This window comes from Propithecus coquereli, unplaced genomic scaffold (assembly GCF_000956105.1).
Source record: "Propithecus coquereli isolate 6110/MARCELLA unplaced genomic scaffold, Pcoq_1.0 Scaffold328, whole genome shotgun sequence".
NCBI lineage: Eukaryota > Metazoa > Chordata > Mammalia > Primates > Indriidae > Propithecus > Propithecus coquereli.
Genome location: NW_012148930.1, coordinates 2,919,777 through 2,947,656, shown reverse-complemented (window position 1 = coordinate 2,947,656; position 27,880 = coordinate 2,919,777). Strand labels below are relative to the sequence as shown.

The following is a 27,880-nucleotide window of genomic DNA, read 5'->3' as shown; positions in this document are numbered from 1 at the left end:
ATTCAAGAAAATGTATTAGCACATGGAGAGTGGTTAGAAGACTAGTTAGTGCATGAAGACCAGTTAGAAGACTAGTGTGATAACCTACATGTAAGACGTTAGTGCCTGGCCTGGGGGAATGGCTGCGGGCATGAAAGGGAAGGGTAGGTACAGGGTCATGAAGAACAAGACTCATTGAACACTTACTGCGGTCAGAATATTTTCAAATGTATTTTACTACAAAGAACTTGAAATCTCTGATGTGAAAAAAGTCTGTGTTAAAAGCTCAACTGTCATTTCTGATTTAGCAAACTTACAGGGTGAGTCAGTGGATCTCAGTCTTCAGTGTACATCCCATTCCCCGGGGAGCTTATCGTCAGTGTAGGTTTTGATCCAACAGAGGTGGGTCTAGGAATGTGCGTGTGTAAGACGTTCCCACGTGACGCTCATGCTGCTGGCCCAGGGACCGCACCGTGGGACACCACCAACGGGGACAGTCACGTGGACTTTCACATGCCATCCTTGGCTCTTACTTCACAAAGTCTGGAGACCAGGAGACAAAAGTCAATAAAACGTGGGCTTTTATATAAAGCGTTGATGGGTGGTGACAGTCCTAGACACACGACGCTATGATTTGAATGGTTGTCGCCTCCCAGACTCACGTGCTGGAAACGGAATTACCAATGCAGCCGTGCTGGGAGGTCCGGCCTCATGGGAGAAGTTTGGGTCGTGCGGGTGACACTCTCACGAGTGGATTAAGGCCACAGTGGAAGGGCTTTGGGGAGTGGGATCACCTCCTTCAGTGTCCCCACCCTCTGAAGGATGCGGCCTTCACGGCACCATCCTGGAAGTGGCCCTACCAGACTCCAACCCTGCCTGCACCTTGATCTTAGGCTTCTCGGTTTCCAGAACTGTGAGAGAGGAATTTCTGATCTTTATAAATTACCCATTCTCAGGTATTCTGCTCTGGCAGCACAGCATGGGTTAAGATACAGATATGGAAAAAAAATGTTGGATTCATCAGTCATTGATTTATTCATCACATATATTGTTTAGTTCCTTCGATGGATCAGACGTTCTATGTTCTGTTAATACAAGCGTAAAAAAAGTGATGGAAAAATCCCTTATTTCTAAAGGAAAGATGTATGTAAAATAAGTAAGTAATAGATAAAATATATAGTAGGTTAGGTGGTGATAACTGCAGTGGAGAAAAGTAAAACAAAAAAGGGGAATTAGGGATCAGACTTTACATAGGAACACCAGGGAAGGCTTCGCTAAGCTGACACGTGAACAAAGTTCTAAAAAGATGAGGAAGGGAGCCAGACAGATGTTACTGTGGGCTTATTATGGTAGCCAGACAGATGTCGTGTGGATTAACATTCCAGGCAGAGGAACGGCAGGTGCAAAGGCCCTGAGGTAAAGAGCACTTGGAATGTTTGAGGAGCAGCAGTGAAGTTGGTGTGACTGCAGTGAATGAGCAAGGAAGAGAAAGGTCAGAGAGATAATGAGGTCAGACCGTGTGGGGCCTTTACTCTAAGTAAGATGGGAAGTTGTTGGAGAGATTTGAGCAGAGGACTGAGATGGTTTGACTTACATTTTAACGAGACCACTCGGCTTGATATGTTGAAAATATACTGGAGGGGGTGGCCGGGGTAGAGTTAGAATGTCCAATGGGGATTAATGTAATAATCCAAGCAAATGGACTATTTGGATAAGGGGAGAATGAGAGAAAAGTATCAAGTTTTAACAATAACACTTTCCCTCCTTCTTAACATTTAAGATGGAAATTAACACAGAAGGGTCACGGATCATGCAAACAAAACGAAAGCTTGCTTATGTTATTCAGAATGCATCTATCCTTTAGAATATTTCTAGCAAGAATGTAGTCTTCCTTAGTAGTTTATATAACCATATTATCACACAGTGTCTTTCATATGTACAACTCAAACTTATTCTACCTCTCTAGGTTACATGATGGTTACTCATTTAAAATTTCCTGTGGGGACCTTCTTTTTCTTTTAATAATATTTTGTGTTCTTCTCGAGGCTTCTCCGATAGTCCTCCATGCTGATACGTAAGTCTAAGAGGTATGATGTAGCCAACACTGCCATTACAGTGGCATTTATAAAAAGCATAATTTAAATTTTAGTCAATGTGGAGATTTGAATTTGGGCTTGATATTTCCTCTTTTCTAAATATGTTTTGATTAATTAAATCACTTTGAAGGTATCTATGGCAAATCGTATGGATAATTTAATGGTAATGGAAAATAATTTGGGGGAATAAAACTATCCTATGTTATAAAATATAAGCTTATTTCAAGAGAAATAATGTTATCTTATCAAAGGAAAGGTTATTTTTATATGCTCTTCATCATAAAATTAATCATTATAGTGTCATATGAAGAAAATTAAACACATGATCAGGCTTTTGCTCAGAACTAGAGCCATTTTCAATACTTATTATGAAGAAATGGAGTTTCTGGCTTTTGACAAATGTTTGTTGAATAAATACACAAAATAACAAATGTTATTCATTCAGCAAATATTTATGCTTGCAATGCACTGGACATCGTGCTGGACCTTGGAGACAGAAAGGTGACTAAGACAAAACTTGTCCCTGACAAAGTGCTCACAGTTTATTCGGGGAGCAGGAATGTAAAAAAAATTACATCCATCTGTGAACAGAGTGTGAGGAAGCACAAGAGAGCAGCTGGCAGTGTTGCCTGGAGTCAGGAAATGTTTTGTAGAGAAAACGGCCTATGAGTAGGGCAAAAATACGTCTCTTTCAGGACGTAGGATTGAAACTTTTGTCCTCTGGATATATTTATTCTTATTATTTGAATAATAACATGTTGAACGTCAAGGGAGAAGGACTGCAGAGCTGTTTTGTAAAGGGGTTGCTGTGGTCTGAATGTTCGTGTCTCCCTAAAATTCACATGTCGAAATCCTAACCCCCGAGGTGCTGTTAGGAGGTGGGGCCTTTGGGCGGTGATTCGGTCACGGGTGGAGCCCCCACAAATGGGATATGAGCCCTTATAAAAGAGGCCCAGGGGAGACCCTCACTCCTGCCGCATGCGAGGACAGGGAGAGAAGGTGCCATCTGTGAACCAGAACCTCTGACTTGTGGCTGCTGTTTCCCGTAGTGCCTGTCCCGGTCCCAGCGGAGTGTGTGTCCAGGTCTGAATTCGAAGGGGGTGAGCTGAAGATACGTAGCAACACGTAGAACAGATGTGGTGGACTCTGGAATTTGGAAGTAGAGGACAGGGATTCCAGGCCCAGCTTTGGTGTTTTCTGGCGGTTTGGTTTTGATGACCAGCAAACAGTTCGGAGCCTCTACTTCCTCATCCTGACACAGGCGTGACAATATCACCTAACTCTTGGTCATGGTGAGAATGAAATGATCTAGTGAAAATTTTTCCATAAACTATTTAGGCTTTGAAAGTGCTAACTGTCAATATTTCTACATCTTAACACATAGCTACTAGTACCAATGCTGTTCAAACAACGTTTATCTGCATTTTTTATAGGTATCATTTTCTTAGACTTGAATTGCTTTCTTTTTTGAGTATTGTCAGAACCAGACTCAGAAATAGATTAACTAAAGGTCAAACTCTCTGCTCCACTTATGAGTTTAAACTGGAATATTATAATACATATAGGCAAAAATTCAATTTCTAAAACTGTTATATCATAAAAGATTTAAAAAGTTATTAATATTTTAACATTTTTAAATATTTAGGAATAACAATTATCCTAATGAAGAGAAACACAGGAATAATTTGCTACGGTTAGAACATTATAATTATGGAAGTGTGAAATATATAATATTAACATACGTAACATAAAATAAAAATATTGCAAATTTCCTATAATCTTCCCAAGAAACTTACAAAATTAAGAAAGGCATAAACTATTCATAAAAGCGCCGTGTTTTTCAAACATAGCATCTTCGAGACTCTGAAATAGCTTATTCTGACTTCTTAAATTCAGTATATATTTGATACACGAGGAAAGTATCCAGCCCATTATATCCATGTATCTGTTGTATCCATGGCTGGATACTTTCCGGACAGCCCTTGTATATCTTACTATTTACATAATTTTTAAAAAATGCGCATATAAATGAACACATAAAATATAGTCGTTAGATTAAAAAAGCCATGCCTATTGACATTGGAAAATACTATTGTACAATCCAATGACATGGCACATGTTAAGACATTTATAATGAGAGTAAAGTGGGAAGAATAACATAAAGATGAATTTAGAGAAAAACGGCTGGAGAAGAGGAATGAAGGATGTGATCACACAGAGTTAGGAGAAACAGTCTCCAAACAGCTGCAATCCAGGAAGTGTCGTTAGATACAAGGAAGTACGAGAATTCCCTCTCCATGTTGTCCCCAAGGCTGACAAAGAGGAACTGTCCTTCTATTCCTAGAGCTCGTTTCAGCCTCCATGAATATTCTGGAAGGATGGAGTTAAAACAGTGTCAAGAACATTCTCAGGCTTTCACTGATAGCAAAAGGAGTAGGAAAGAGGACACAGCATGGCAAGGATTAAGGAAACCAGCAAAAAACATGTTCGATATTGAAACCAGAGGTTATTCCAGTTTTGTCTGTCAGCGAAAGCAAAACTTGTAGAAACAAAAAGCATTATAATAGCTGTAATAACAAGATAATGACATATAATGAGGTTAGTTAAATAAAATAATGATAAAATGACAAAGTATTAATTATACTTGTAAATATGGTAAAAGAATAAATCAGTTTTTGTATTTCATCAGATTTAACACATAATTGGTTTTATATAAATTTCATAATCATTAAGTAAGAAAAATCATTCAGCTAAAACTCAACACGAGACTAAGACGCCGTTGATTGTGAAGTGCTCCCTAGTTCCAGGGATGTTAAAACGTGAAGGAGAAAAGAGGAGTCTTAGGATTGACAAAATTCAGCAGGGCTTTAGAGACAGAATCCTGGCCTTGTAAAGTCTACTTTATGTAAATGATTTTAAAAGGGATGTTGTTACTTTTCTGTATCCTTAAGAAAGGTGTGTCTAAATTCACAAGCCAGCAATCTTATTGGCTGAAACTCCAAAGATATTCCCACTGAAAATAATAATAAAAAAAATCCACCCTTCATTTCTCATAACATCTTGCTAAACATTGTTATGCTTGTTTGATCCTATGAATCAGAGCAGGAAGTCATCCAGCCTCTCTTCAAAGCTCTAGGATGTTAAAAAGATTGTCACTATGATCTGTGGGAGAACTTACTGCAAATCTATCCCTGCGATGAAACCGATGCTACAGTTGCTCTTTGCACTGACACTTGAGTCGCGGACTTGCACCGATGACTGTTGTAATCAATACAAAGAACTGCATACATCATTCTTATTTAAAAGAACAATATTTATGCATAGAGCCCTGTTAGGTATCGAATATAATGGGAAGAATCTAAAATTTAAGGTGATAATCCTGAACCTAGAGTATGATTGTTCCGAAAGCATGGGCTCCGCAGATAATGAGGATAGTGCTCAGAGCGGGTTATCAATGCCACGCCACACGTATTATTCCCTCTCTGCCCAGTGTGATGAGTGACGAGGACAGCATCAGGGACGAGACCTGCTCCACGCTGATAGCATATAATGTGCAGTATCTTGTGGTACAGGACGTTCGCATTCATCTCTGATTGCTAAAGGATGTGTATTGAAGTACAACATCTCTAAATGCGAATTAGAAGTTTGGGGCACAATCATTCAGGAACCATAATATATTATACATTTGCCAAAGCCAAAAATTCAACTTTATGGCTTTTGATTTAGAGTGGGCCCGGCTTGCAGAAGCCCTGGGAAGCTCTGTCCTGGCAAACCAGCTCGTCTTCCCCGAGATGTGCCAGAATACGCCATTGCTGGGACTTGATTTTTCGTTCATTCAAAATTCATCGAGATGGGCCAGGCACAGAGGCTCAAGTCTGTAATCCCAACACTCTGGGAGGCCGTGTTGGGAGGATCATTTAAGTCCAGGAGTTTGACACCAGCCTGAGCAACATAGCAAGATCCCGTCTCTATAAAAAATGTTTTTAAAAAATTATCTGGGTGAGGAGGTGTGCCTGTAGTCCCAGCTACTCAGGAGGCTGAGGCAGGAGGATCGCTTGAGCTCAGGAGTTCGAGTTCGAGGCTGCAGGGAGCTATGATACCCCCACTGCACTCCAGGCTAGGTGACGGAGCAAGACCTTGTTTCCAAAAATCAAAATTCATTGAGCATTTCCAATGTTTAAGAACATGTGTTAAATGCTACAAATATTGTTGTTAAGAGACAAAGACTTTGACCTCAAAGAGCCCACCGTTTTGTAGATAAAATGGACAAGTAACTGCAGTGCAAATAATATATTCGTTTATGTCAAAGGGAATATTGAGGGCACAGTGGAGCAGCGTCTGAGGCAGACACATGTTTTATCTGTGAAGCCAAATATCTGGAAATAGGAAAATATCTGGATGGCTGACTGAACTTACCACTTTTCTTCTATTTTGGCATAATACAGACATAGACCAAATCACTTTTGTCTGTATCTGTAACAGTGATACACTACAATAAAAATCATATTGGTGGGCAATATTAAGAATAACACAAATAAATTACTCTAAGGCAATAGCTGTTTGAATTGCAATTGTCTTTAAGCTACTGAAACACATTCTTACACATGCGTCAGGATCACTTCAATGCCAAAATATTTGAACTGCAATACATAAATGGAGCTGCAGATTTAAAATAATAGTTTTATTTATAATGTATTTCTTATATATTAGGAAGTCATCTGGGCTTATATCAGATGAACATATGGATTTTATTTTCCTTCTGAAAGATAAAACTTAGAAAAGCATTAACGAGTTCTAAGCCACTGCTTTGGCTTCATGTGTTAATGCTTCCTAGCAAAAATACTCCCTGGCTAAAATATCAAATGACGTAACCCAGTGTCTTATAGGAAAAGGCACCGGCTCAACTGCACTAGGAGGAGACAGGACTGGCAGAAACGTGGTCATTTGCTAGCTGTGGGACACAAGCGAGTTAGTGAAGATCTTTGAGTCTCACTTTCTTTGTGCCTTAAATGTACGGGATGAAATAAAGGAATGCAGGTGAGATCACCGTGCCCTGCCCGTGTGTATGGCAGGCACTCAGTGAGCGCCAGGTTCCCTCCACACAGGCACCACGTGGGAATCTACGCTGGCCGAACGTTGCTGGGTGAGCACGCTTCGCTCTGCCTGGAGTCGTGACCAGTGTCATTTTAGGGGTAGTAATTTTGCATCTTATAATTACTGAGTACTAACACATTATGGTTTTAGTAAAGGTATGTGTTAAAGATAATTATAGGCAAATTATTTAAAGAATTAATCACTTTTGTTTTCCATACACTCTTGAAAATAAAAAGAAGTATCTTCTATTATCTTATTTTACATAGAAGTGAAGATCTGTGAGCATTGCTGAAAAGATAGACTGTTACAAAGAGAATGAGAACCCAGCTCTTCCACTGGCCAGTTTCGTGCTCTTGGCTTTGAACTTGTCGATGCCAAATAACACAGATGTGGAGAATCTCATTCACAGATGGGGAAAGCAATAGCCAAGCCTAAAAGAGCAAGCCATTTATCTAGAAAGAAATGCTATTGCACAAATTTCCATTTTTATCAATATAAATTTAAATTTTAAGTTCTTTTCTTCAAATTTAATATGCTGGCATCCCTTTTAAGTTGGATCTTTGCAGACTCTAGCGACAGTTGTAAATAATAGATGGTGTCAGAATATCCTACTGCATTTTCTATCAGGAAAAAAGGGTACAAAATCAATCAAACTACTAATGACTTCTGAGTTATTTGAAAATTCCTCAATATCATTTTATTAATACATAATTTGTTATTCTGGGATATAGAGACAGAAATAAAGATGGGTAAGTATAGATATTTCTCCTTTTCTGTCTCTTAAGACTGTATGCAAATTTGATTACTGTATATCAGATACTATTTTGACAGATTTGGTAGACTAGTTTATTATCTCAATATGACTACGACTTTTACAAATCTGAAACTTATTTTGCTTAGCAAATAAGCTTCACCTATTATTGTTGGGAGAATAAGTATAGATTTTTTTTTCATGTAACAGTACCTTAAAATGAAGTAGCTTCTAATGATGCCATTAATTACATTAAGTTTGTCACAAACTGATTTTATATTTAAAAGTAGTATTTTGTAACACAAAAAATTTAAAAACATCTGCTATGCAAAAGGAGCACTTAGGTAAATAATTTCACACCACATTTGTACGATAGATTCTTGTAGAAAAACAAGTGCTATTTTTTTCTGTAGCAGATACTTAAATGTATCACGCACTGTTATGATGTATAAGCACTTTAGAACACATTTAATTATGATAATCTTATAAGTTAATTACAACTACCATTCAGATTTCTCAGGTGAGGAGGCTGAATTACGGCAAGGTTAAGAAACTTGCCCAAGGTCACACAGCTAACAAGTGTCTGCACCAAGATCCCAGCCCAAGCTGTCTGGCTCTCGAGTCTGAGCTTCTACCCACTATTTGATTTGCTGTCTAACTAAACTAAGTGTTTAAAAATAATGTAAAAACATTGACCAGCCCAATTTAGGCTTCCAACAAAAGTGCAGTTCACAATAAGTTTGTTCTAAAAATGACTTTTTTTGTTTCCGCAGACTAAAAAGCCACAAGCTGTTGTGTGCAATAATTCTTCGTAAGCAACAGCTGCTCTGCTTTCTGCAACTTCCCACAAGCACACCAAAAGCTAAAATCAATTACAATTAAGGAGAAAAATTATTTTGGGTAGCATAACATTTGACTAGTGCTTTGGTCAATAAAGCATTGTCATATAGCTAAAGTATTAACACTTCACTAAAACTCTCTCTGTTTTTCTGTGCTGACTTTTTTAAAAGGTGTAAATTGTGAATTGGAAATTGACGAATGCTGGTCCCAGCCCTGTTTAAATGGTGCAACTTGTCGGGACGCTTTGGGGTCTTATTTCTGTGACTGTGGCCCTGGATTCCTGGGGGATCGCTGTGAGCTCGACGTTGACGAGTGTGCCAGTCAGCCGTGTCTCCACGGAGGGCTGTGTGTGGACGGAGGAAACAGGTATGTTTCTCCTACGTCAGGTGACTGGCGTGGAGACCGACCAAGAGCCGTGGTACCCCCCTGGTGAATTTAGAGATCTCACATCCTCAGTTTAACATTTTCAGTTTACTTTATACTTTCAATGATGAAAAGTAACATTCACATTTTACTAAAAAATCCATCTTCTGTCCCCAAAGGATGGTTTTCCAAGTCATCCCTGGAATCATTTAGAACTGCTTATATTACAGAAAAGTACCAGGTTTTCAATTCCATGAAATAAAACTGCGGTAGCCAAGGAAGGTACAAAAACAAAGCTAAAGATTATTCTATATTGTGAATATAAGGTTGTTATCTATATGATGACAAGAATATAAATCAAGTGCTAAAAATAAATCCTTTAGAAGTTTTGTATAAAGTATTGGAAAGGGCAGTGATAATAAATTATGTATGTCTTGAATTTCCAGGTGTTTGTGGAATTAATTGGGCGAAAACTTTTGAGAAAGCATAACGGTGAGAAGTAGCCATGTGATTCTGCTCCAAATCCTAGTCTATCGTTGGCTTTCAGGCAAAAATAACAACGATAAATTACACCTTAGTATGATGACTATAATAAATTTATGTAACAACAATTGAGTTCACATAAAATATTTTATAAAGAACTTTCTAGGATAACTACTGAGTTACCAAATGCATAACAATTTTTAACAGCACTGGCACTTAAAATTGTCTTGTTTGATCCTTCAGCAGCTCAGTGGAAGGCAAGATGAGCATTAATGTTTCCACATTACAACGAAAAGTCTAAAGTTCAGAAAAGTTAGAAAACTCCCACCAGTTCACACAGTTAATCATTTGCAAAAGGAGGACTAGAATCCGGTTTCCCTTTATGTAGTAAGAAAGACATAATTTATCCCAAATCTAATTTTGAAGTGAATCAGAGTCAAAAGGAGAGCAATAAAAGGCATGTGTGTTGCAAATACCTCCAACAAAATATTTAATAATAGAATTTTAAATAGAGCAATGGGGTGGTACATTTCTTTTATAGAATGCAAAACATAACTGTTAGTCATATTCCACGTCCTGTCTCTGACTTTTTGCTGTACCCAAAGAAGGCTCCAGTAGCACAAATCTGCAGCCCTGGGGACAAGTAACTGGCAACACAAAGGTAGAGCAGGGTGAAGGTTCCACACAAGATCTCCAGTGGAAAAGGAGGCAGCTCCCCTCCACGCTTTACTGTCCCCAGAAAGCATCAGGACAGAAATGACGCAAAGCTTTGGATTCTGATGGAAATGCAAACAAAACAAGGCTGGAACTTAGCCAACTTTTATTCTCCTCACTTGAGTATGTTATGAAAAATTTCTCTATTTTACCATTATCTCTGTTATCACCTACATTTTGAAAAGATAATCATGAAATCAACCAATATGATCTGAGTTTATGTTCTCACAAAAAATTAACATATTTGCTAGGAGGTATATAAGAGAACCAGAAAGAAGTTCTTGCAGACAAAAGAAATTATAAAAATGGAGTTTCTAATTCCATAAACTGAGGTTCCCTAGCAAGCCAAGGCCCTTGAGTACAGGGTTCTTGTCTCTAAAGTCATACATATGGTAGATTTTTAGTAAGTATTTATAATTAAACAGATATAATAGTGAATGGAAGATTTCTAACTAGCAGTACACATAAAAATTGCAACCAGTTGCAACATTTGCTATTTCAGTTTCCTTAATAAAGTCCTAATATCTGTGTTTGGCAGTAAATATACACACAGCCGTGGTGAATAGGACTCTAAGTGCTTTATAAATTTGTAGGTATCCACTTCCCAAAACTCTCATTTAATGTAAGCTGAGTGTACAGGTCCATTCATTACAATACTAAATCCTTGATGAGATCCCACCTAAGTTAAAACTCCCTCTTAATAAAGTTAACAACTTTCTCATCATGTTTGTATTTTGGAACTGTCAGATAATTCCACTTGATCGATGAAAGATTAGAAATAGCAAGACGACAATATTCTTGTAATCTAAAAATAAGAGAACATCATAAGTCACTATTTAACTAGGGGTTTTCCATAATTTATTGTTTCATGTTTCTTGAGGGACCTTATCAGTGGGCTCTCTATGTGAAAGTGCCGCCATGGCATGAATCCTTCTCTATTGCCTTAAATATGTTAACAGTGCTATTCAGTAGCAATTTATTTAGTGCCTTCAGGTATTTGAGATACTGTGTCTGTTCTTTATATGCATATTTAATTATCAAAATAACCTTGTGGTGTAGGTAGTATGGTCTTCAATTCATAGGCAAAGAACCTGAAGTACGTAATCCTGGTTTCCAGATAAATTTGCATGAAGCTCTGTACTGTAAAATTTTTAAGAGATAATGATAAGACCTCAATAGGGAAACACATAATGTGTTCGGTCCCATAGAGATCATTCCTCAGAGTTTTTGAGGTGTTAAGATTGTACCAGGGGTCTCAGGTTGATGGACAGAGAAGAGACGGTATGAAGGTACCTGATCTCGATGTGACCAGGAGCTGACGTGCACATTTCATTTCCTCTCCAGGTACAGCTGTCACTGCGCGGGCAGTGGATACACAGGGACACACTGCGAGACCTCGATGCCTCTCTGTTGGTCAGAACCCTGCCACAACAATGCCACGTGTGAGGACGGTGTTGGCAATTACACTTGTCACTGCTGGCCTGGTAAGTGACAAAGTATCTTCCAGCAATTTTTTTTTTTTTTTTGCTTAGAATAGAAATGTACTGCTTATAGCAAATAAAACTAAAACTCCTTGTTAAATGTTTGAAACCACTTCCTTCTTCTAGTTATCATTGTTTAATTTCGTGGATTCTCAGTGCCCACACACACTTACCTCTATGCTACGTGTCATCCAGAGTAGGTTACCTACCTAGCGCCTAATGATCAAAACCCTCTAGAGGAAACAGAGAGGAAAAAAAATCAACTGAAAGATGAAATTCAGCACGGTCTTCATGAAGGAAAATTCACTGGAAGATACTTTCTTGTCCTCTAAGATGTTCTCCTTAGACACCAGGAATATATAGAAACGCACGAAATGGTGCTCAACTGCTAGCAATTTCTCTTATAATTCAGAGTCAGTCCCCTCTGTGCTTTGCTGTCTCCAGAAAGCATCAGGACGACTGGAATGAGAGAATGCCTGAGCCCGAAAGGCAAAACAGGATTTATGATGGTTCTAAGTCACTTCCTAACCCGGCTTATGTCTGAGTCTTGAGTCTTAGAATGGGAAGAAAATTGAAAAGAGTCCCAGCTTTCTTCAATAAGTCTGCTGTCTCACAACAAATAACAATTTATAAAATCTTGTTGTAAAAATTATTATTTAATGTATTCTTATAAACTTAAGTATGAAATAATAGTATTTAAAAAGTAGACATTCAAGTTTAGGAGGCTGTAAGGGTTCTTTGCAGGGGGTCACTGCAAAGGATTGTGTGATCTCAATCCAGCATGTTCTTTTAGTTTCTTTTTTTTTCTTTTTTTTTTTTTTGAGTATAAGTTTCTTCTTCAGGTGGTTGAGAAAGGCCCCAAGGGTCATATGTAACAAATACATTTTACTGTTGAGCAACAGAACTTATGCTGTGGTTACGATTTGACACATGAACTCATTCGGGTTTTATTAAAATTACAAAGTGAGCAATCACAGTATACTTTCATTATTTGCTCATTAATAGTCAATTTTCTGGTTTATGGGCTAAACTAGGATTATAATCTGAATCGTTACATTCAACCACTGGTTGATACCACTGATTGAAGGTCAACTGCTTACGTACTGCTCAGCACTGGAGTGGGGAGTAAAACAAACGCAGTCTCTGTTTTCGTGAAGCTCACCGTCTGTGGAGGGAGGGACCTACACACACAAATAAATACATCATTAAAAGTTATCGTAAGAGCAAGGAAAGAAAATAATCGGACGGCAGGAGAGAAAACCAGGGGATCTCATTTAGAGCTGTCACAAGGCAACGTCAGTCTGAGAAAGTGATACAAGACAGAGTCCAAAACTGAGTACGTTAGCGAAGCAAATGCTTGGAGAAGAGTTTTCTAGAGGAGAGAATAGCATTATGAGGGCAATGAGGAGTAAGAGAGAGAATGGGGTGAGGTAGGAATATTGAGATGGAAAGGGAGCCAGATAATGCAGGGAGTTTTTAGGCCACATTAAGGTTTTGAGTTTTATCCTATGTGAAATGGGGAAGCCACTGAATGATTTCATTTATTTATTTGTTATTTTTGAGACAGGGTCTCACTCTGTCCCCAGGCTGCTGTGCAGCGGCATCATCGTAGCTCACTGCAACCTCAAACTCCTGGGCTTAAGCAATCCTCTTGCCTCAGCCTCCCAAGTAGCTGGGACTACAGGCACATGCCACCATGCCTGGCTAATTTTTAAAAAAAATTTTTTTTTTTTTTTTGGAAAAACAAGGTCTCATTATGTTGCCCAGGCTGGTCTCGAACTCCTGGCCTCAAGCGTTCCTCCTGCCTTGGCCTCCCAAAGTGCTGTGTTCCTTTCAAAAGGAACATACATCTCTCTTACCAGCTCACCAAATAGCTGACGTTATCCTATTATCCGTCAGCATTTTATCACGTCCTACTAAATTTGCTTCTTGGAGCTCGCACCATATACCATATACAAATACTCTTATAAATCAATAAGAAAAAGTCTAATGGTAAAACAGGAAAGAAATATGAAATGGTCAAAAAAATCCCCAAAATATTAAGCTCAATAGTAACTTGGGAAAATGTAAACCGAAACCAAAATGTAAACCACCTGGTGAGAAATTTTATATTTGATGACAGCAAATACTGGCAGGGCCTGGAGCCACACGGACACTCATGCACCGTTGGTGCGATGCGAATGGTACAGCTCCTTTGAGGTGTTTGCCAGTCTATTAAAATAAAAAATGCACATAACCTATAACCCAGAAGTTCCACTTTTGGGCACAAACCCTAGGGTCATGATCAAACACTTACCTACGCAGTCATATATAATGATATTCATTGCAACATTGTAATACCAAAAATGTACATAAATCCAAATAAGAGAATGGCTAAACTATGGAACACCTACGTTCTGGAATACTTGGCAGTGGCTGAACATTACGAGTTAGATCTCTGTTACTAACATGGACAGGTCGTGCAAGGGAGTGAGTAGAGCAGGTTGTAGAAGGATAAATATAGTACAATTATGTTATGTGAACACACACACACAAGAAAACTATAATTTTTTTACCGTTACACCTGTTTATAAAAACAAAAAAAAAAGCAATTTGAGTAGGCAACTTTCCTTTATATTTAATATTTTAATTTTTTATAAAGTGATAAGTCATTCATATTTTACTGTTTTTTTTCCTGGCCTTAATGATCCAGCTAAGTCCATGCAAATATGAGATAATCTATTATTCTGTTTCATTGAGTGTTAGGGAATAACCATTTACCTTTATACTGAGTTTTGAAAGAAGAATTTAGGATTGGCTACGAGGACACTTGCTGATTTTTCAGCTATTCTCTTGAAAAGTATTTCATTTTTTTCTTGATTAAAATTCACAGATGTGGAATATTTGCAAAATGGGGGGTCTTTCCTTAGATTCAATGCAGGTTATCCTGACATCCCATTTTGATTCAAGCCTCACTAAGCAAATCCTTCTAAAAAGTTTTTGGTCAAAATGATACAAGCGATTGCATGGCCACTGCTATTCATTTCCACGTAAGCCTCCTCCTACCAGACTGCCCTCGCTCGTTCCCTGAGAGCTGGCACCAGGATGCCAGCGCAGCGCCCAGGCTTCTGGCAGGCACAGGCTCTTCGCTTGCAACAGGTTGGACTCGGCAGCTTCTCTGAACGCCCCTGCAGGGTACGCCGGAGCCCAGTGCGAGACCAGCATCCGGGGATGCGCCAGCAACCCCTGCCAGTCTGGCGGAGCGTGCGTGGAGCTGTCCTCGGAGAAGCCGCGCGGGCGCGTTGCTGGGCTGCCTGCCTCATCCAGCCACCCTGAAGCCTCGGGCTACGTTTGCACCTGCCGGCCTGGATTCACAGGTAAGGCCAAGACCATGGGAGACGACCGGCTTTCTGGCATGTTTTGGCAGACTGTGAGTGTAACCGAACGGTGCGTGAGCAGCGAGCCCTGTGCTGCGTGAACTGTTGCTATGGTGCAAAGGGTCCCCCTTGTGGGCATGAAAAATACCTCGTTTCACAGATAATTCCTCAAAGCGCGAGGGTGGCGTCAAAAATAGGGGTAAAACAGGGATGAGAGGGGAAATATTTTTATACGTTATTCTGGGGATTAGAGTGCCTCTCAAACCTCACGAACAGAAAATGTCATTTTTGTGTTAGACTTGATCATGATGTTACATTTTATAATAATCAAATTTTCTTAAAAAAGTTATTCTAATTATTTATGTTTACACTGGGAACAATCAACTAGTTCTAAGTAATCTTCCTCAATGGTTCTATAACTAAAGCTGTTTCATATATCAAAGTTAAATTACTCTATCTTTTTTTTTTTTTACAACATTCTTTCTTCTAAAACCCAAAGGAAATTTGCACGTATATTTTCTGATGAACAGTTATGTTTGCGTCTGCTTCATGTTCTAAAAACTCTCAGAATTTTTGAGACAGTCCCCCGTTTGTTAATGACAAATGATTAATGTCATTAATCATTTGTTAATGACAAATCTTTCCATGTGATTATTTGACATCTGTTTTTTTTTTCAGCAAAATGTTTCTCCATGTGTTTTGAAATATTTTTTATTTTTAATTATTATGGATACACAATTGTACATATTAACAGGGTATGTGAGATATTTTATACCGGCATACAGTGTGTAATGATGAAATCGGGGTGATTGGATTGTCCAGCACTTCAAGCATTTATCATTTCTCTGTGTTAGGGCCATTCCAATTCCATTCTTAGATATTTTAAAATAATCTCTATTAACTATAGTTACCCTATTGTCTGAATACTACCAGCCGCTAGATCTTATTCATCCTGCGTAACTGTAATTTTGCACCTACTAACTGTTTTATCCTCCCTTCCTACTACTCTTCCAGGCTCTGGTAAGCATGATCCTGGTCTCTGTCTCCAGGAGAGAACATGCAGTATTTACCTTTTTGTGCCTGGCTTATTTCTCACAACATAATGTCCTCCCGTCCCATGCATGTTGCTGTGAATGATAAGATTTCATTCTTCTTCAGGGCTGAGTAATATTCCATTGTGTATATGTACTGCGTTTCCTTTATCCGTTAATCCACTGACGGACACTTAGGTTGATTCTATATCCTGACTATCGTGAATAGTGCTCAGTAAGCAGGGAGCTCAGACACCTCTACAATGTATTGACATCCTTTCCTTCGGACGTATACCCTGCAGTGGAATTGCTGGACCGTGCGGTAGCTCTATGCTTAGCTTTGTGGGGAGCTTCTGTCCCGCTCTCCGTGGTGGCTGTGCTAATTACGTGCTGCCCTGCAGATAACGCACCATTTCTCTCGCTGCTTTCAGTGTTTTTTCCTTTGTAGTTTTCAGAAGCTTCTTTATAATGTGCCTTGGTGTCAGCTTACTTGGGTTTATCCTATGTGAGATTTACTCAGCTTTTCATACCTGTGGATTAATGTCTTCTACCAAATTTGGGGAATTTTGAACCAGTTTTTCTTTGAATAGTCTTTCCGTTTCATTCTCTCTTTTCACTTCTGGGACTCTGGTCATACAAACTTTGGGTCTTTTGCTGTTTTTCCATGGGCCCCTGAGGCTTTTTTTTTTTTTTTTATTTTGATTTTTCCTATTTTCTCTGTCACTCAAATTGGGCAAATTTTATCAATCTGTCCTCACGTTCACTAATTCTATTCTTTTGCATCTCCTCTGTATTATCAAACCATACAGGGAGTTTATTTTTTCTATTGTATTTTTCAATTCTATAATTTCTATTTTGTTCTTTTAAATAACAATCTTTTTGCCAACATTTTCTGATTTTCTTTAATCTCAAGAGAATTTTTAATTGCTTATTGAATCATTTTTATGATGGTTACCTTAAAAATCTTGTCCAATAATTCCAACATCTGATGCATCCAGGTGTGGGCCTCAGGTACTTTGTTTTCCCATTCGAGTTGTGGTTTTCCTGATTCTTTTGCTGACAGGTGATGGCATGCTGAAAGTTTTGGATGTTATGTTAGGAGACTTCATGCATTCTTTGAATTTTTGAATTTATCAATCGCCTTCTTAGGTTTGGAAAACAGGTCCTGGCCTACTTCATGTGGATTGTGGGTCCAACGCTGAGTCAGTTTTCAGAGTCTTTGCGGTGTTATTTTGGCACTCTTGGTCTATCTGGCGCCGCTGGGGCTCCCAGGGTCTCTGCTGGTGGTTTCTGTGCGGGTGGAGGGTGTTTTCCAGCCCAGGGAGGGAGGAGAGTCTCAGACCCCCAGGACGAGGAGGCTTCTTTCCCAGGCGTGCTGCGTGGCCTCTCCCTGCCGCTGGGGGGTGGAGAGCGTTTCCCGGGCGGAGGCGGAGACCCCTTTGCCGACGCTCCAGGCACAGGGCGTCCCCTGCGGGAGGCGGGAGTCTGCTAGGGAAGGACACGCCACACAGCGGGCCGTCGTTTTAACCCGGTTCCTGCGCCGTGGCCGCCGTGGCCGCGTCTGCAGCAGCGGAGGAGGAGAAGCGCTGTCTCCGGCTGCTCTTTGTCTGCAGGGCTGTCGAGGGCCCCTCGCCACTTCTTCCGGACTCGGCCGACGTCGGGGGCGGCTCCCTGTCCATCTGGGGACAGAAGGGGCCAACCCGGGCTGCCGCCTGCCGCGTCTGTTCCTGGCGGGGGCTCGGAAAACACCGGGGTGGGGACCTTCTGTGGATGCGCTGGAAGCTGTGATGTGCTCAATGCGCGTTGTCACCCCTTCGGTCTAGGCCTTGCCCGGGTCACCTTCTTCTTCCGGCTGTCACAGTTGGTTCTCTCTGGTTGTCGTGCACACTTTGCTCGGTGCGGAGGGACAGGGAGGGAGGAGTCCTCACCGTCTTGGGCTCACGCCAAGTCCCTAGGTCACATTTTTGAAAACCACTTACATGGCATAGTAGCACAAAGAAAATCATTATCTCTAGTGCTCGAGGCAGAAAAGCTGATACTTTCTCTCCATTTCCCCTGTATACCCAAGAAGCCGAAAATATCATTTATCTTAATCAATGAGATGAATATATTTATTAATAACTCATTACTTCCCTTGCTTCCCCTCCACCTTGAATAGTTGGACCTTCACTTTTATTTTAGTTTTGTTTGGTGTATATCCATTCTTCATTTTTTCAGATAGAAAAGATAAGAGTTTACTTTTTACATGCTACATCTATTTGTGGTTTTATCGCTTGTTAGATTAAAATAAAATTCCCATTATGATGAAAAATATATTGTGTGTCATACCTTTAATGACAGAGCTCTATTCAAAGACACCATTAGAGTTGTCAAATATAGGGACTAACTATTCTCTGTTTTATTATCATAATTAAGGATGCATTTATTATCTTCACTACCAGCAAAATTGCCTTCCATATTGAAAATATTTGCATATGTAATGTAATTTTTCTAACTTTTTATAGCACTTTTACATTATAAAAAGTAGAAAATTAACTGAGAATCTCAGAAGATAATACTTAGGGAGATGGAACTAGAAAGAGCTGAGCCCACAGAAAGTGAGAAATGGTGAAAAAACAAAAACAGGGGCACAAGGAGGCAGAGAATCCTGGTGCGAGGAACCAAGCCCCCTGAAGCAGGATGAGCTTTTATCCTAGGTTTCCTCTGGGATTTCCAGCAAGTAAAGCAAGTTACCATAGCCCAGAGAAACCGAAATCTCATTCAGTGAGATAATTGAGAAAAATCTAAAGATTCATTTGGCTATTTTAATGGTTAGAATTGAGTCATGCCTCCAGATGCAATAATGGTTACTATTTTCTAATTCTCCAAAACCATTAAAATGTTATTGAAATGTTTTTTGGCAAAATACCCTCACATTTTGTCATAGCTATTCGTGCCCATAGTCGCAACCTTCAAGGCACAACGAGAACAGAGCACTTGATTGATTTAAATTTAAGGTCTGTCTCTTTACTTAAACCATACACCCACATCATTTCCCTGGGAAGCTAAATACATCTAAATCGGAGAAGGCCTGTAGTTGAATAACACTGTTCAGTTCATTCCAAAATCAGTAAATTATCTTTATTTCATGTGACCACCCTTGACCGCTACCAGAAGGAATGTTGGCTGCTTCCTTCTGTTGTGTTTTGGTTTCCAGTCCAGAGCACTGGGCTCGGTTCTAGGGATGTAGCGATGAAGATACACAGTGTCTTCCCAAGGGAAACTGAAAGAGAGTGAGGAAACAGATGCACAAAATATAAGACAGTATGATCACTGGCATGTAGTGGAGACATAAAGAGACACAATCATACACATGAGTCAAGAGATGTTTATGCTATTTGCGCAGATAAAGTTTAGTGGAAATTGTAAGAAGCAAAACAATTTGATAAGTTAGCGTTTTTTTAATACAAAGGAACATGTTACTACTGAAAAATTTAAAAAAGGTCTCATGATCTTTGTGCTTACCCTTCAACCATCCTGTTCTGACCCACCAGGCTGAATTGAAAACAATCAACTTGTGTTTTTAATGTTAGCATTTCATTTCTGTTTATCAAAATATGGTCGTGGTAATGCCTTTAACAAGTTTCCAAACTGTCTCATCAGCCAAGTCCAATTTTCAGTTCCAACTTTCACCCACTAACTCCAATTAGCGTCTACTCCAACCCTCTTCTCTACATTGTTGCCTCTGAGTTTGGGATTTTATTCTGCTTCACCCATGTGCTCTCTGTGTGGGGAGAACTGACAGGAGGGCAGCAGGGATCCCGTGAAGTCCTGGCGTCAAACTTCGGGTAGAAATAGTGGTTTCTCAACAATAAACACCCCATGAGAGCCACCTGGCAGGGGCTGCCCCCGAGGCTCCTGTTCTCAGGTTTGTCTGCTTCAAGCACAATATTGCTGAAAATGAAGTGTTCACTTTTCCTTAAAAATGAAACCCTGTCGCTTTGCTTAAATCCAACTAAAACAGCCACATGAGGCCAGACATATATCACTCAAAGCTCCATGTGGTCATGAAGGAGTGGGGCGTGTGGGACATTCAGTATCTCCTGCCCAAGGAGAAACTTCCAGTAGAATTTTTCACTTGCTGACTTCACATTGTAGGCTCATTGTTGTTAGAGATGCATTTTTTTTCTTACTTACAGTTTCAAGTTTGAGACTATAAATCTCAAATAGCTCAGATATTTGATATGCATGTAAAACTATAACTCTAAAAGATAAACTTTGCTTCAATCCTTATTTACTAAATATTTATTTTTTCAATGGATTCATCTAATTCATTTACCTTTGCCTTTACTATGCAAGTTAATGTCTACAACCAAAACTATTCGCAGAGTGTGTAACTATTGTTGCTTGTGTTACTTTTGATTTTAGTAACACTAAATCTATTTTGTGCAATAATTAAGATAGCTGTACCACCTTCCTATACATAGATTAATTTTTTTTTTTTTTTTTGAGACTGAGTCTCACTCTGTTGCCCTGAGTAGAGTGCCGTGGCGTCAGCCTAGCTCACAGCAACCTCCAGCTCCTGGGCTCAAGCAGTCCTCCTGCCTCAGCCTCCCGAGTAGCTGGGACTACAGGCATGTGCCACCATGCCTGCCTAATTTTTTCTATATATATTTTTAGTTGTCCACCTAATTTCTTTCCATTTTTAGTAGAGACGGGGTCTCGCTCTTGCTCAGGCTGGTCTCGAACTCCTGAGCTCAAACGATCCTGCCTCCTTGGCCTCCCAGAGTGCTAGGATTACAGGCATGAGCCACTGCACCCGGCCTAGATTAATTCTGAAAATCATATTTACTGACTGCTTACTACCTACTACGTACAAAGATATTTTATAGCTAGTAGAAAAAATTGATGGCCAATATTTGGAAGAGCAAAACAGAGACAGATACGTTCGTGAGATCCTTGTGACAGACATAGATAACCACAGTGTCAAGGGCCTTGGCTGCATCACCAGGTCAGCGTCCTTTCATTGCCTTGAAGTCACACAGGCCGGGGAGAAGTTCTCAGATGAAGAAGCAGCAGACAGGTGCCAGTCCCCAAATCAAGAATGATGGCCAACAAGTATTAGGGAAAAAAAATTAGTTTTCTGAAACAAAAGAATAAAACCATTGTAAATTCTTCACCGGGAAATTCACAATTAAGGTCTCAATATGCTATCCTTGCCACTTAGAAGACCTCAATGGTAGCTCTTCGTACCAGAATTCTATCTTCATGTGAGCCATATGGGCCACTCTTATGTAAAAGAGCTTTAAGGAAAGTAACACTTTCTGATGGCAGCAGGTGTTTGTTAGAACAAGAAGAGGAAGGCAGCGTGCAGAGAAGAGGCTGCGGAAACTGGGATTGTGCTAACGGCGGACCACGCCGCAAACCCTCGCGTGACGTCAGCTGCGTCTTAGCTGCTCACGAGGACGCCCATCTCCACACCCCGCCTCTCTTTCTAGCTGCTCAAGATCCCCAAAAGTTTTCTTTAAACATGCTAGTCATTCGGGACAACAATAGCAGTGGCCTCCCCCTGACCTAACCAATGATTACAGCTCTTTTACCAAAGTCCACTGTCGTGGTTGTTTGTCGTGAGAGTCTGTCTTCTGCCACCAACACGGAAAGAAGCAGCTCCCTCCTCCCGCATCCCCTCTCCAACCCCCACGACATACACATTCATCTGGAGCTCCCCTTCGGCTCTGAGCACCCCAAGTCCCAATCCAAAGGGAAGTATCCGAAACCTTAGACCAACCAATTCTCTTAATGAAGAACTGGATATCTCTTTCCCCAAGGAGTTTTGTTATACCCGCTCTTGCAAAAACCACCCCTATTTCTCCTCCTCACCTCACTCTAGTCATTACTTAAACAACAGTTTCTGAAGAGGCCATAGCCAAAATTGATTATACCTTCCCCTAAAGTCCGTCAGGAACAACCCCACTGTAATTTGCAGGTCTGCTAACCTCAGTCACCCACAGACGTCCCAGCACCCTGGTCCCTGGGCAAGCCCTGGTCTTGTATCCCAGAATGACTTGCACATTCTCTAATTTCATGCCATTTTCAACCAATTTCTGAACTTCCCTCTATATACTGCAGATCTCAAAGTTGATTATAAACCCAGTCACCAACATCCTCACCTTCTTTTCTGAACATTTCCTTCACTTACTTGCTTAAGCTAAAACCTCGCTATTTTCTCAGAACACTATTTCTTATGCGATCCTCTCAAATGGTGGCATCTTTTATTCTTCAAAAATCCTGTGTCTGACTGGTCCCAAAGGTAAGTCAAATGTCCTCATCACCTCATTGCTGCATCTAGGTGATTACTTCTCCGTCTTCGTTCAAACCCCCGACTCATTTTGCAGCACATGTGTCTGGACGATGCTGCCCATGACCTCTCTTTACTGCAATATTCTTTCTGCATCCTGGTACCTTCCCTTCAGTCCTTGGTTATTTAATATCTTAGTCTCGTCATCATTTTGAGATTGCAACAGCCATGTAGACAATCTATGCAAACCTTTGTCTCCCCATCACTCGAACTCGTTGTTTCCAATGACTGTGGCCACCACGCCCCTACTTCTACCCACTTCTTTGGCCACAGCCTAGACCTTATCATCACCAGTCACCTCCCTGAAATCCTCATTTTAAATCACTCTCTGGCCAGAGCCTCTATTTTTTCCAGTGGGCTTATACTCCAGCACTTTCTCATTGCACCCAGTCTATCATCTTCACCATTTTCCTTACTCCTTGCCTCACGCACCTTCTAGCTCAGCTAAGTCGCCAAGGTCCAGCACTAGAACTTTCCCTTGCATCTGTCCTCAGTCCCTGAGTCTGTCTCCCTCCATTGTACTTGCCCGGAAAAGAACAACTACGGTTCGGCGTAACCGTCCCCTTCCCCACACCTACGAGCGGTTTCAGTGTGGCTGGAGAACAAAACCACAAGCCGTAGCCTGAACTGATGAGCAGCATTCTACATTTCTGACCCCAGATCTCAAGGGGGCCTTTAACATTAGGCCACAATCCTTTTAGCAGAACCCTGCTTCCTAAGATGACATTTTTATATCTTTTCTTTCTTCAAACTTCCAACACCACCTCCCTCTTTGTAATCTAAGTTGATTATCAAGTTTTAAAATTTTACTCAGGGAAAAGAACAACCTTATCTTCCCTCCACCAGAAGTATCGCCAGGTCTGAGATTTGATTTTATCCTTTTTACAAGCTCATAAGTTATCTTGTGACTGTTTTGTGGATGCTGGCAAAAGAAATAAAACCTCTGGGGCAGAAAAAAAGGCACAGCAAGAAGCACGAGCCTCAGGTTTATGTCGATCACTCTTGCACCCAACTCCTGCAGGGTGGGCAGTGTGGCCCAGACGGGCCCTGCACAGGCAGAGTTGGGTCATAGCGATGAACACCGAGTTGGGGGATTTACTGTTTTTATGGGAGCAGTAAGAAGCCTGCTCTTTGTCCCAGAGGGAGACATCAATTCATCCCTCAGAGTTGCTTGCTGCAAAACCAACCCCCCAAAATGGCCAGGCAAAGAGCAGTCGGGGCCTTGCCTTCCTGGCATTCTCAGCAAGGAGCTGCAGGGACACACAGGCCCACAATGAATTGCCTTTTCCTCAAACCCATCCCGTGACCCTACGTGTTCCTGTCTGAGCTCAAATTTTCAGTGGACATGCCACGCCATGAGCCACCTGCGTCATCTGACTGACAGAGGCTGGGATTAAACCTCTTTAGTTTGCCTCGTACAGCATTAAACTAAGGATGCTGTCAAGAGGACTCTAAGAAGCAGGATGAGGTCAACCTATCCTACTGACTTCAACTCTACGCCTCGGAGTCCTGGACACAGCAAACCGTAAACAAATCCCAGGGCCACCAGCACGTCTTATTCTGGATAGCCAGAACATAGTCTAAAGCCAGTGTGTTATCCACTGTGATCCACGCAGGAGAGTTTAGATTGACCTCCTGAGCTTTGATGCCATTACCGATGGGACAGTAGATGAGCAGCCCTAACCCCCCAGGAGAGACATTCCCCCCGCACACAAACATGTAACACAAAAGGGTACACTTCACTCCAGTTTGCAACTTGTTTATAAACTGGATTTAATTCATTATTACATTGGTTTGGCTAATTTGCATCACTGAGAAGTTGCAGCTTCTGTTGTCCTGGGTGGCAACACCCAAAGCTGCCTGAGCATCAGGAGAAGCACATGAATTTACATCATTGAGATTGAATGAGGTCGTGGAGTTGATCCGTTTGTACACATACAAGGCTGAAAGGGGTCAGGTTCAGGAACTGCCATTGGTGGGACAGAATAATTTAGGACCAGCTATGTCCATACAAGTTTTTCTGTCTTTATAGCACATAGACAGGGATGACAATCCTGTGCTAAGTTTAAACTGTCAACCACAGCTGTTGCTAGATTCCGCCAGACCGTATGACGGTTGTGCCAGTCCGCAGTGCCGAATCTGGAGTGTAAGACAAGTCTCAATTCCCCTCTCCTCCGAACCTCCTGGAGTCTAAAGCACGCTGTCCTCAGGTGCTGGACTTGTTCTCCCTCCACGGCTGTGACACTGGCACGTCCCATCCCAGTAACTATAACTTTACCTTCTCTCCAATCTTCTGCTCATACCAATATCTTTTAATCAGAGAGGTCAGATAGGAATAGGAAAAGATCATTTAAAAAATATTTAGAGAGATCCATTATATTTTCCACCTTAGTCCAGTTAGGTCAGTAGAAGAACTCTCAACCAAGTGGTTATTGTCTTTATGATCTAGGACCATGTTCGTTCAATAAGGGAAACCCGGTAGCTGAATAGGGTGAGTTTGCATCTCTTCGTCTCCCCTTTAGGTGGGGCTGCCGGTCAGGGTGTGCACAGCCCACGCTGGCCTGGGGCTGTCCCTGGGGGAGAGGGAGATGCTTCAGGCCCACGAATGGTCAAGATAGAATCATAAATTTTCAACATATGTTTATATATTCTTTCCCCCTTTCATCCTGATCATTACCCAGGAAGTGGCCAACAGGAGATAAACTTTTCTGGCAGTGACCCTATTATGCCCAAACTGCGTTAACAGAGAGTATGGAATAGGAAGACATGAAGGAGACACAGTCAGAATCTTTTGAGATGGATTTTTTTAAAGTCTAGTCCATATCTTGGTGATGCCAGAAGCCTTAGCAGAGAATAATAAGAGGATATGGGATGTTCATTGACTATTTTGTTATGTGGCCTTTATGAGAAAAATCACACTATTATAGATGGTCTGGAAAGCTGAAAACAAGAGTCAGCTGGTCAGACTGAAACAGTAAAAAAAACTGTGTTGGTAGAAGCAAGGCAGCAGTGGGGAGTCCCAGGAGGAGGTCAGAGATCAACATAGTTTTCTAGGAGTGGACAGGAAAAATGCCCACGTAATGTGGCCCCTTCACTACAAGACAATGAGGCCAATTTTGGCAGGAGTCAAATCCAGCATGCAGTTGTGGCTTCTAGATCAGAGACACACAGTCATCTGCCGCAGCCCACAATAGTGGGTGTGTTTTCTGCTAAGACTGTGGATCCAGGCCGCGATGCAGCCCTCTGGGTGGTTCAGGCTGGATAACCAGCTTGATCCTGTTATGGCCGGTCTCGTCAGGCTCAGGGCCTTGCCATGACCATCTGTATGATTCACCAGGCTATCTGATTGGCAGTTGATCTTTACTCCTACAGTTCGTGCACTTAATCTGCCCATCTCTGGTGGTCTCTCAGATGGCAGATCAGATGGCTAGATCATCAGCCATCGCCCAAAACTGATACAAATATAAAACGCCTGCTCCTTAAGACCATCGTCTGAGGCGAGGAGGACCAGCTTTCAGCTCATCCCACTGTGCTGACGAACCCTCACCTCAGTCCGTCTACTGGAGCTGCCAGGGAAACAAAGTTTTTTTCAGAAGAGTAGCTGCTACTTTTTAACGTAAAACTAAAATGCTGCTAAGACCAGGTCAGCTGTATCTCGAACATGCTGTTCTCATTTGACCAACAAGGCCTGGTGGTCCCCTCGCTTGCTAATGTTTAAGTCCGAGTTGAGTGCCCCAGAATGGGTTTGTCACGTCAGAAGGTCATAGGCCATAGATCAGGCATTCGGTTGCAGCAGAGTTAGCAGCTGCCTTTTTGGTTTGTTTGTGGAGGGGTGGACTCAGCAGCTGGTGAACCACGGCAGGTAGCACTAACATGCTGAGAAATGGCCTCTAGTGATTCTTCAGCATCCATTAAGTCTCTGTTCAAAGCTGTGATTTTTGTCTCTCCTCCTCCAGTTCTATGTTATTTTTATTGGACCAGCCAGGAGGGGGCAATGCATATGGCGGACCCTAAATGGGAAAATTCCCTCTGACACTTGTGGGATGCAGAAGTGAGGGAAAGAATCTATTTTTCAGCATCCCCAACACATACAGACGTGGAAGACACACTGTGTTAATTTAGCCCAGAGACCCCGCCCATAAGGTCACTGTAACTCTCCTTTCCCACAGCCAGCCTCATCCAAACTGCACCCACTGAATTTGGACCCACTGGGGACTAAGGACTAGATGAACCATGTGTATGTTAGGGGTACAGCAACAGCCACCAGAAAATCACACTGTCCCCCAGCTAGACGTGCACATCCCGTCCTGAATAAAACCTACACCCCTCAACACGTTCTCTATTTCCCTTAGACAATTTGCGCTTGGCCTTCCTCTCCAAGCACTCCCTGACTCCTCACTCTGGCCAGACTGGGCTCTTGAAGTTACTCAGGCCAAGCCCATTCCTGCCTTGGGAGCTTTACCTTTACTTTCCCTTTGTCTAGAAGACTCCAGATTTTTGCATGGTGGCTCCTGTCCCTCTTTTGAATCTTTGTTCAAATGCCACTTTTCTAGAGAGGTTTTTCTGGACCCCTGCAAGTAAAATGCCACCTTTCTCTGCACTCAACATACACATGCACATACTCTATTTCCTTACTTCAATTTATGCATATTATTTGTCACTACCTGCATGCGCGCGCGCGCACACACACACACACACACTCTCTCTCTCTCTCTCTCTCTCTCTCTCTCTCTCTCTCTCTCTCTCTCTCTCTCTTCTGCTTCTTTTTTAGCTTCCCTTTCTCAGTCTTGACTAGAACTGTCCACCATGAAGGAGACTTTGGACATCTAGTTAAGTAGCTCCAGGACCGGGCACAGTGCCTGGCTCATAATGGGTGGCCCAACAAATATTTGTTGAATATAAAAAGGCTAAAATCACTCAGCTGAAGCTTCAGTCAAATCTCAGGGCTCTCAGTGGCAAGTATTGATCATCAACTCACATATCAGATGAAGTTTTGCCCTTAGCAGCTAAAAAGTTTAATAAACCTCAGGAAGATTCTTTCATTCTTCTAAGCCAGATGTAATTAGTTGAGGTTTGGAATTCTTGCTCTAATTATAGTCTATGCCAATTTTGATAAATTAAGTTTTCCATGCTAGTTGATATGTCATAATTTGAAAAATGTGTTCTCCTTATTTCGGATTGATCTTCAATTTTCAGAAGCGTCTAATACCTTATGTTCAAGTTTCTCAGTTCTACTTTCTTCCTATCAAGAATTTAAAAATTTTGGCTGGGCGCGGTGGCTCACGCCTGTAATCCTAGCACTCTGGGAGGCCGAGGCGGGAGGATCATTTGAGTTCAGGAGTTCAAGACCAGCCT

At 41.2% G+C, this 27,880-nt stretch overlaps 1 protein-coding gene across 3 annotated transcripts in view; it reads left to right on the top strand.

Annotated features, from left to right (window-relative positions):
• CRB1 (crumbs family member 1, photoreceptor morphogenesis associated) overlaps positions 1–27,880 on the top strand; it is a 110,050-nt gene that overhangs the window by 5,300 nt on the left and 76,870 nt on the right. For 2 of the 3 annotated variants that reach the window (XM_012650463.1, XM_012650461.1), the window contains 3 exons: positions 8,931–9,126; positions 11,665–11,804; positions 14,975–15,157. In XM_012650463.1, the coding sequence (XP_012505917.1) occupies positions 8,931–9,126; positions 11,665–11,804; positions 14,975–15,157 (519 nt within the window). The remainder of the gene's footprint in view (positions 1–8,930; positions 9,127–11,664; positions 11,805–14,974; positions 15,158–27,880) is intronic. The other variant, XM_012650462.1, reaches the window with a different exon arrangement.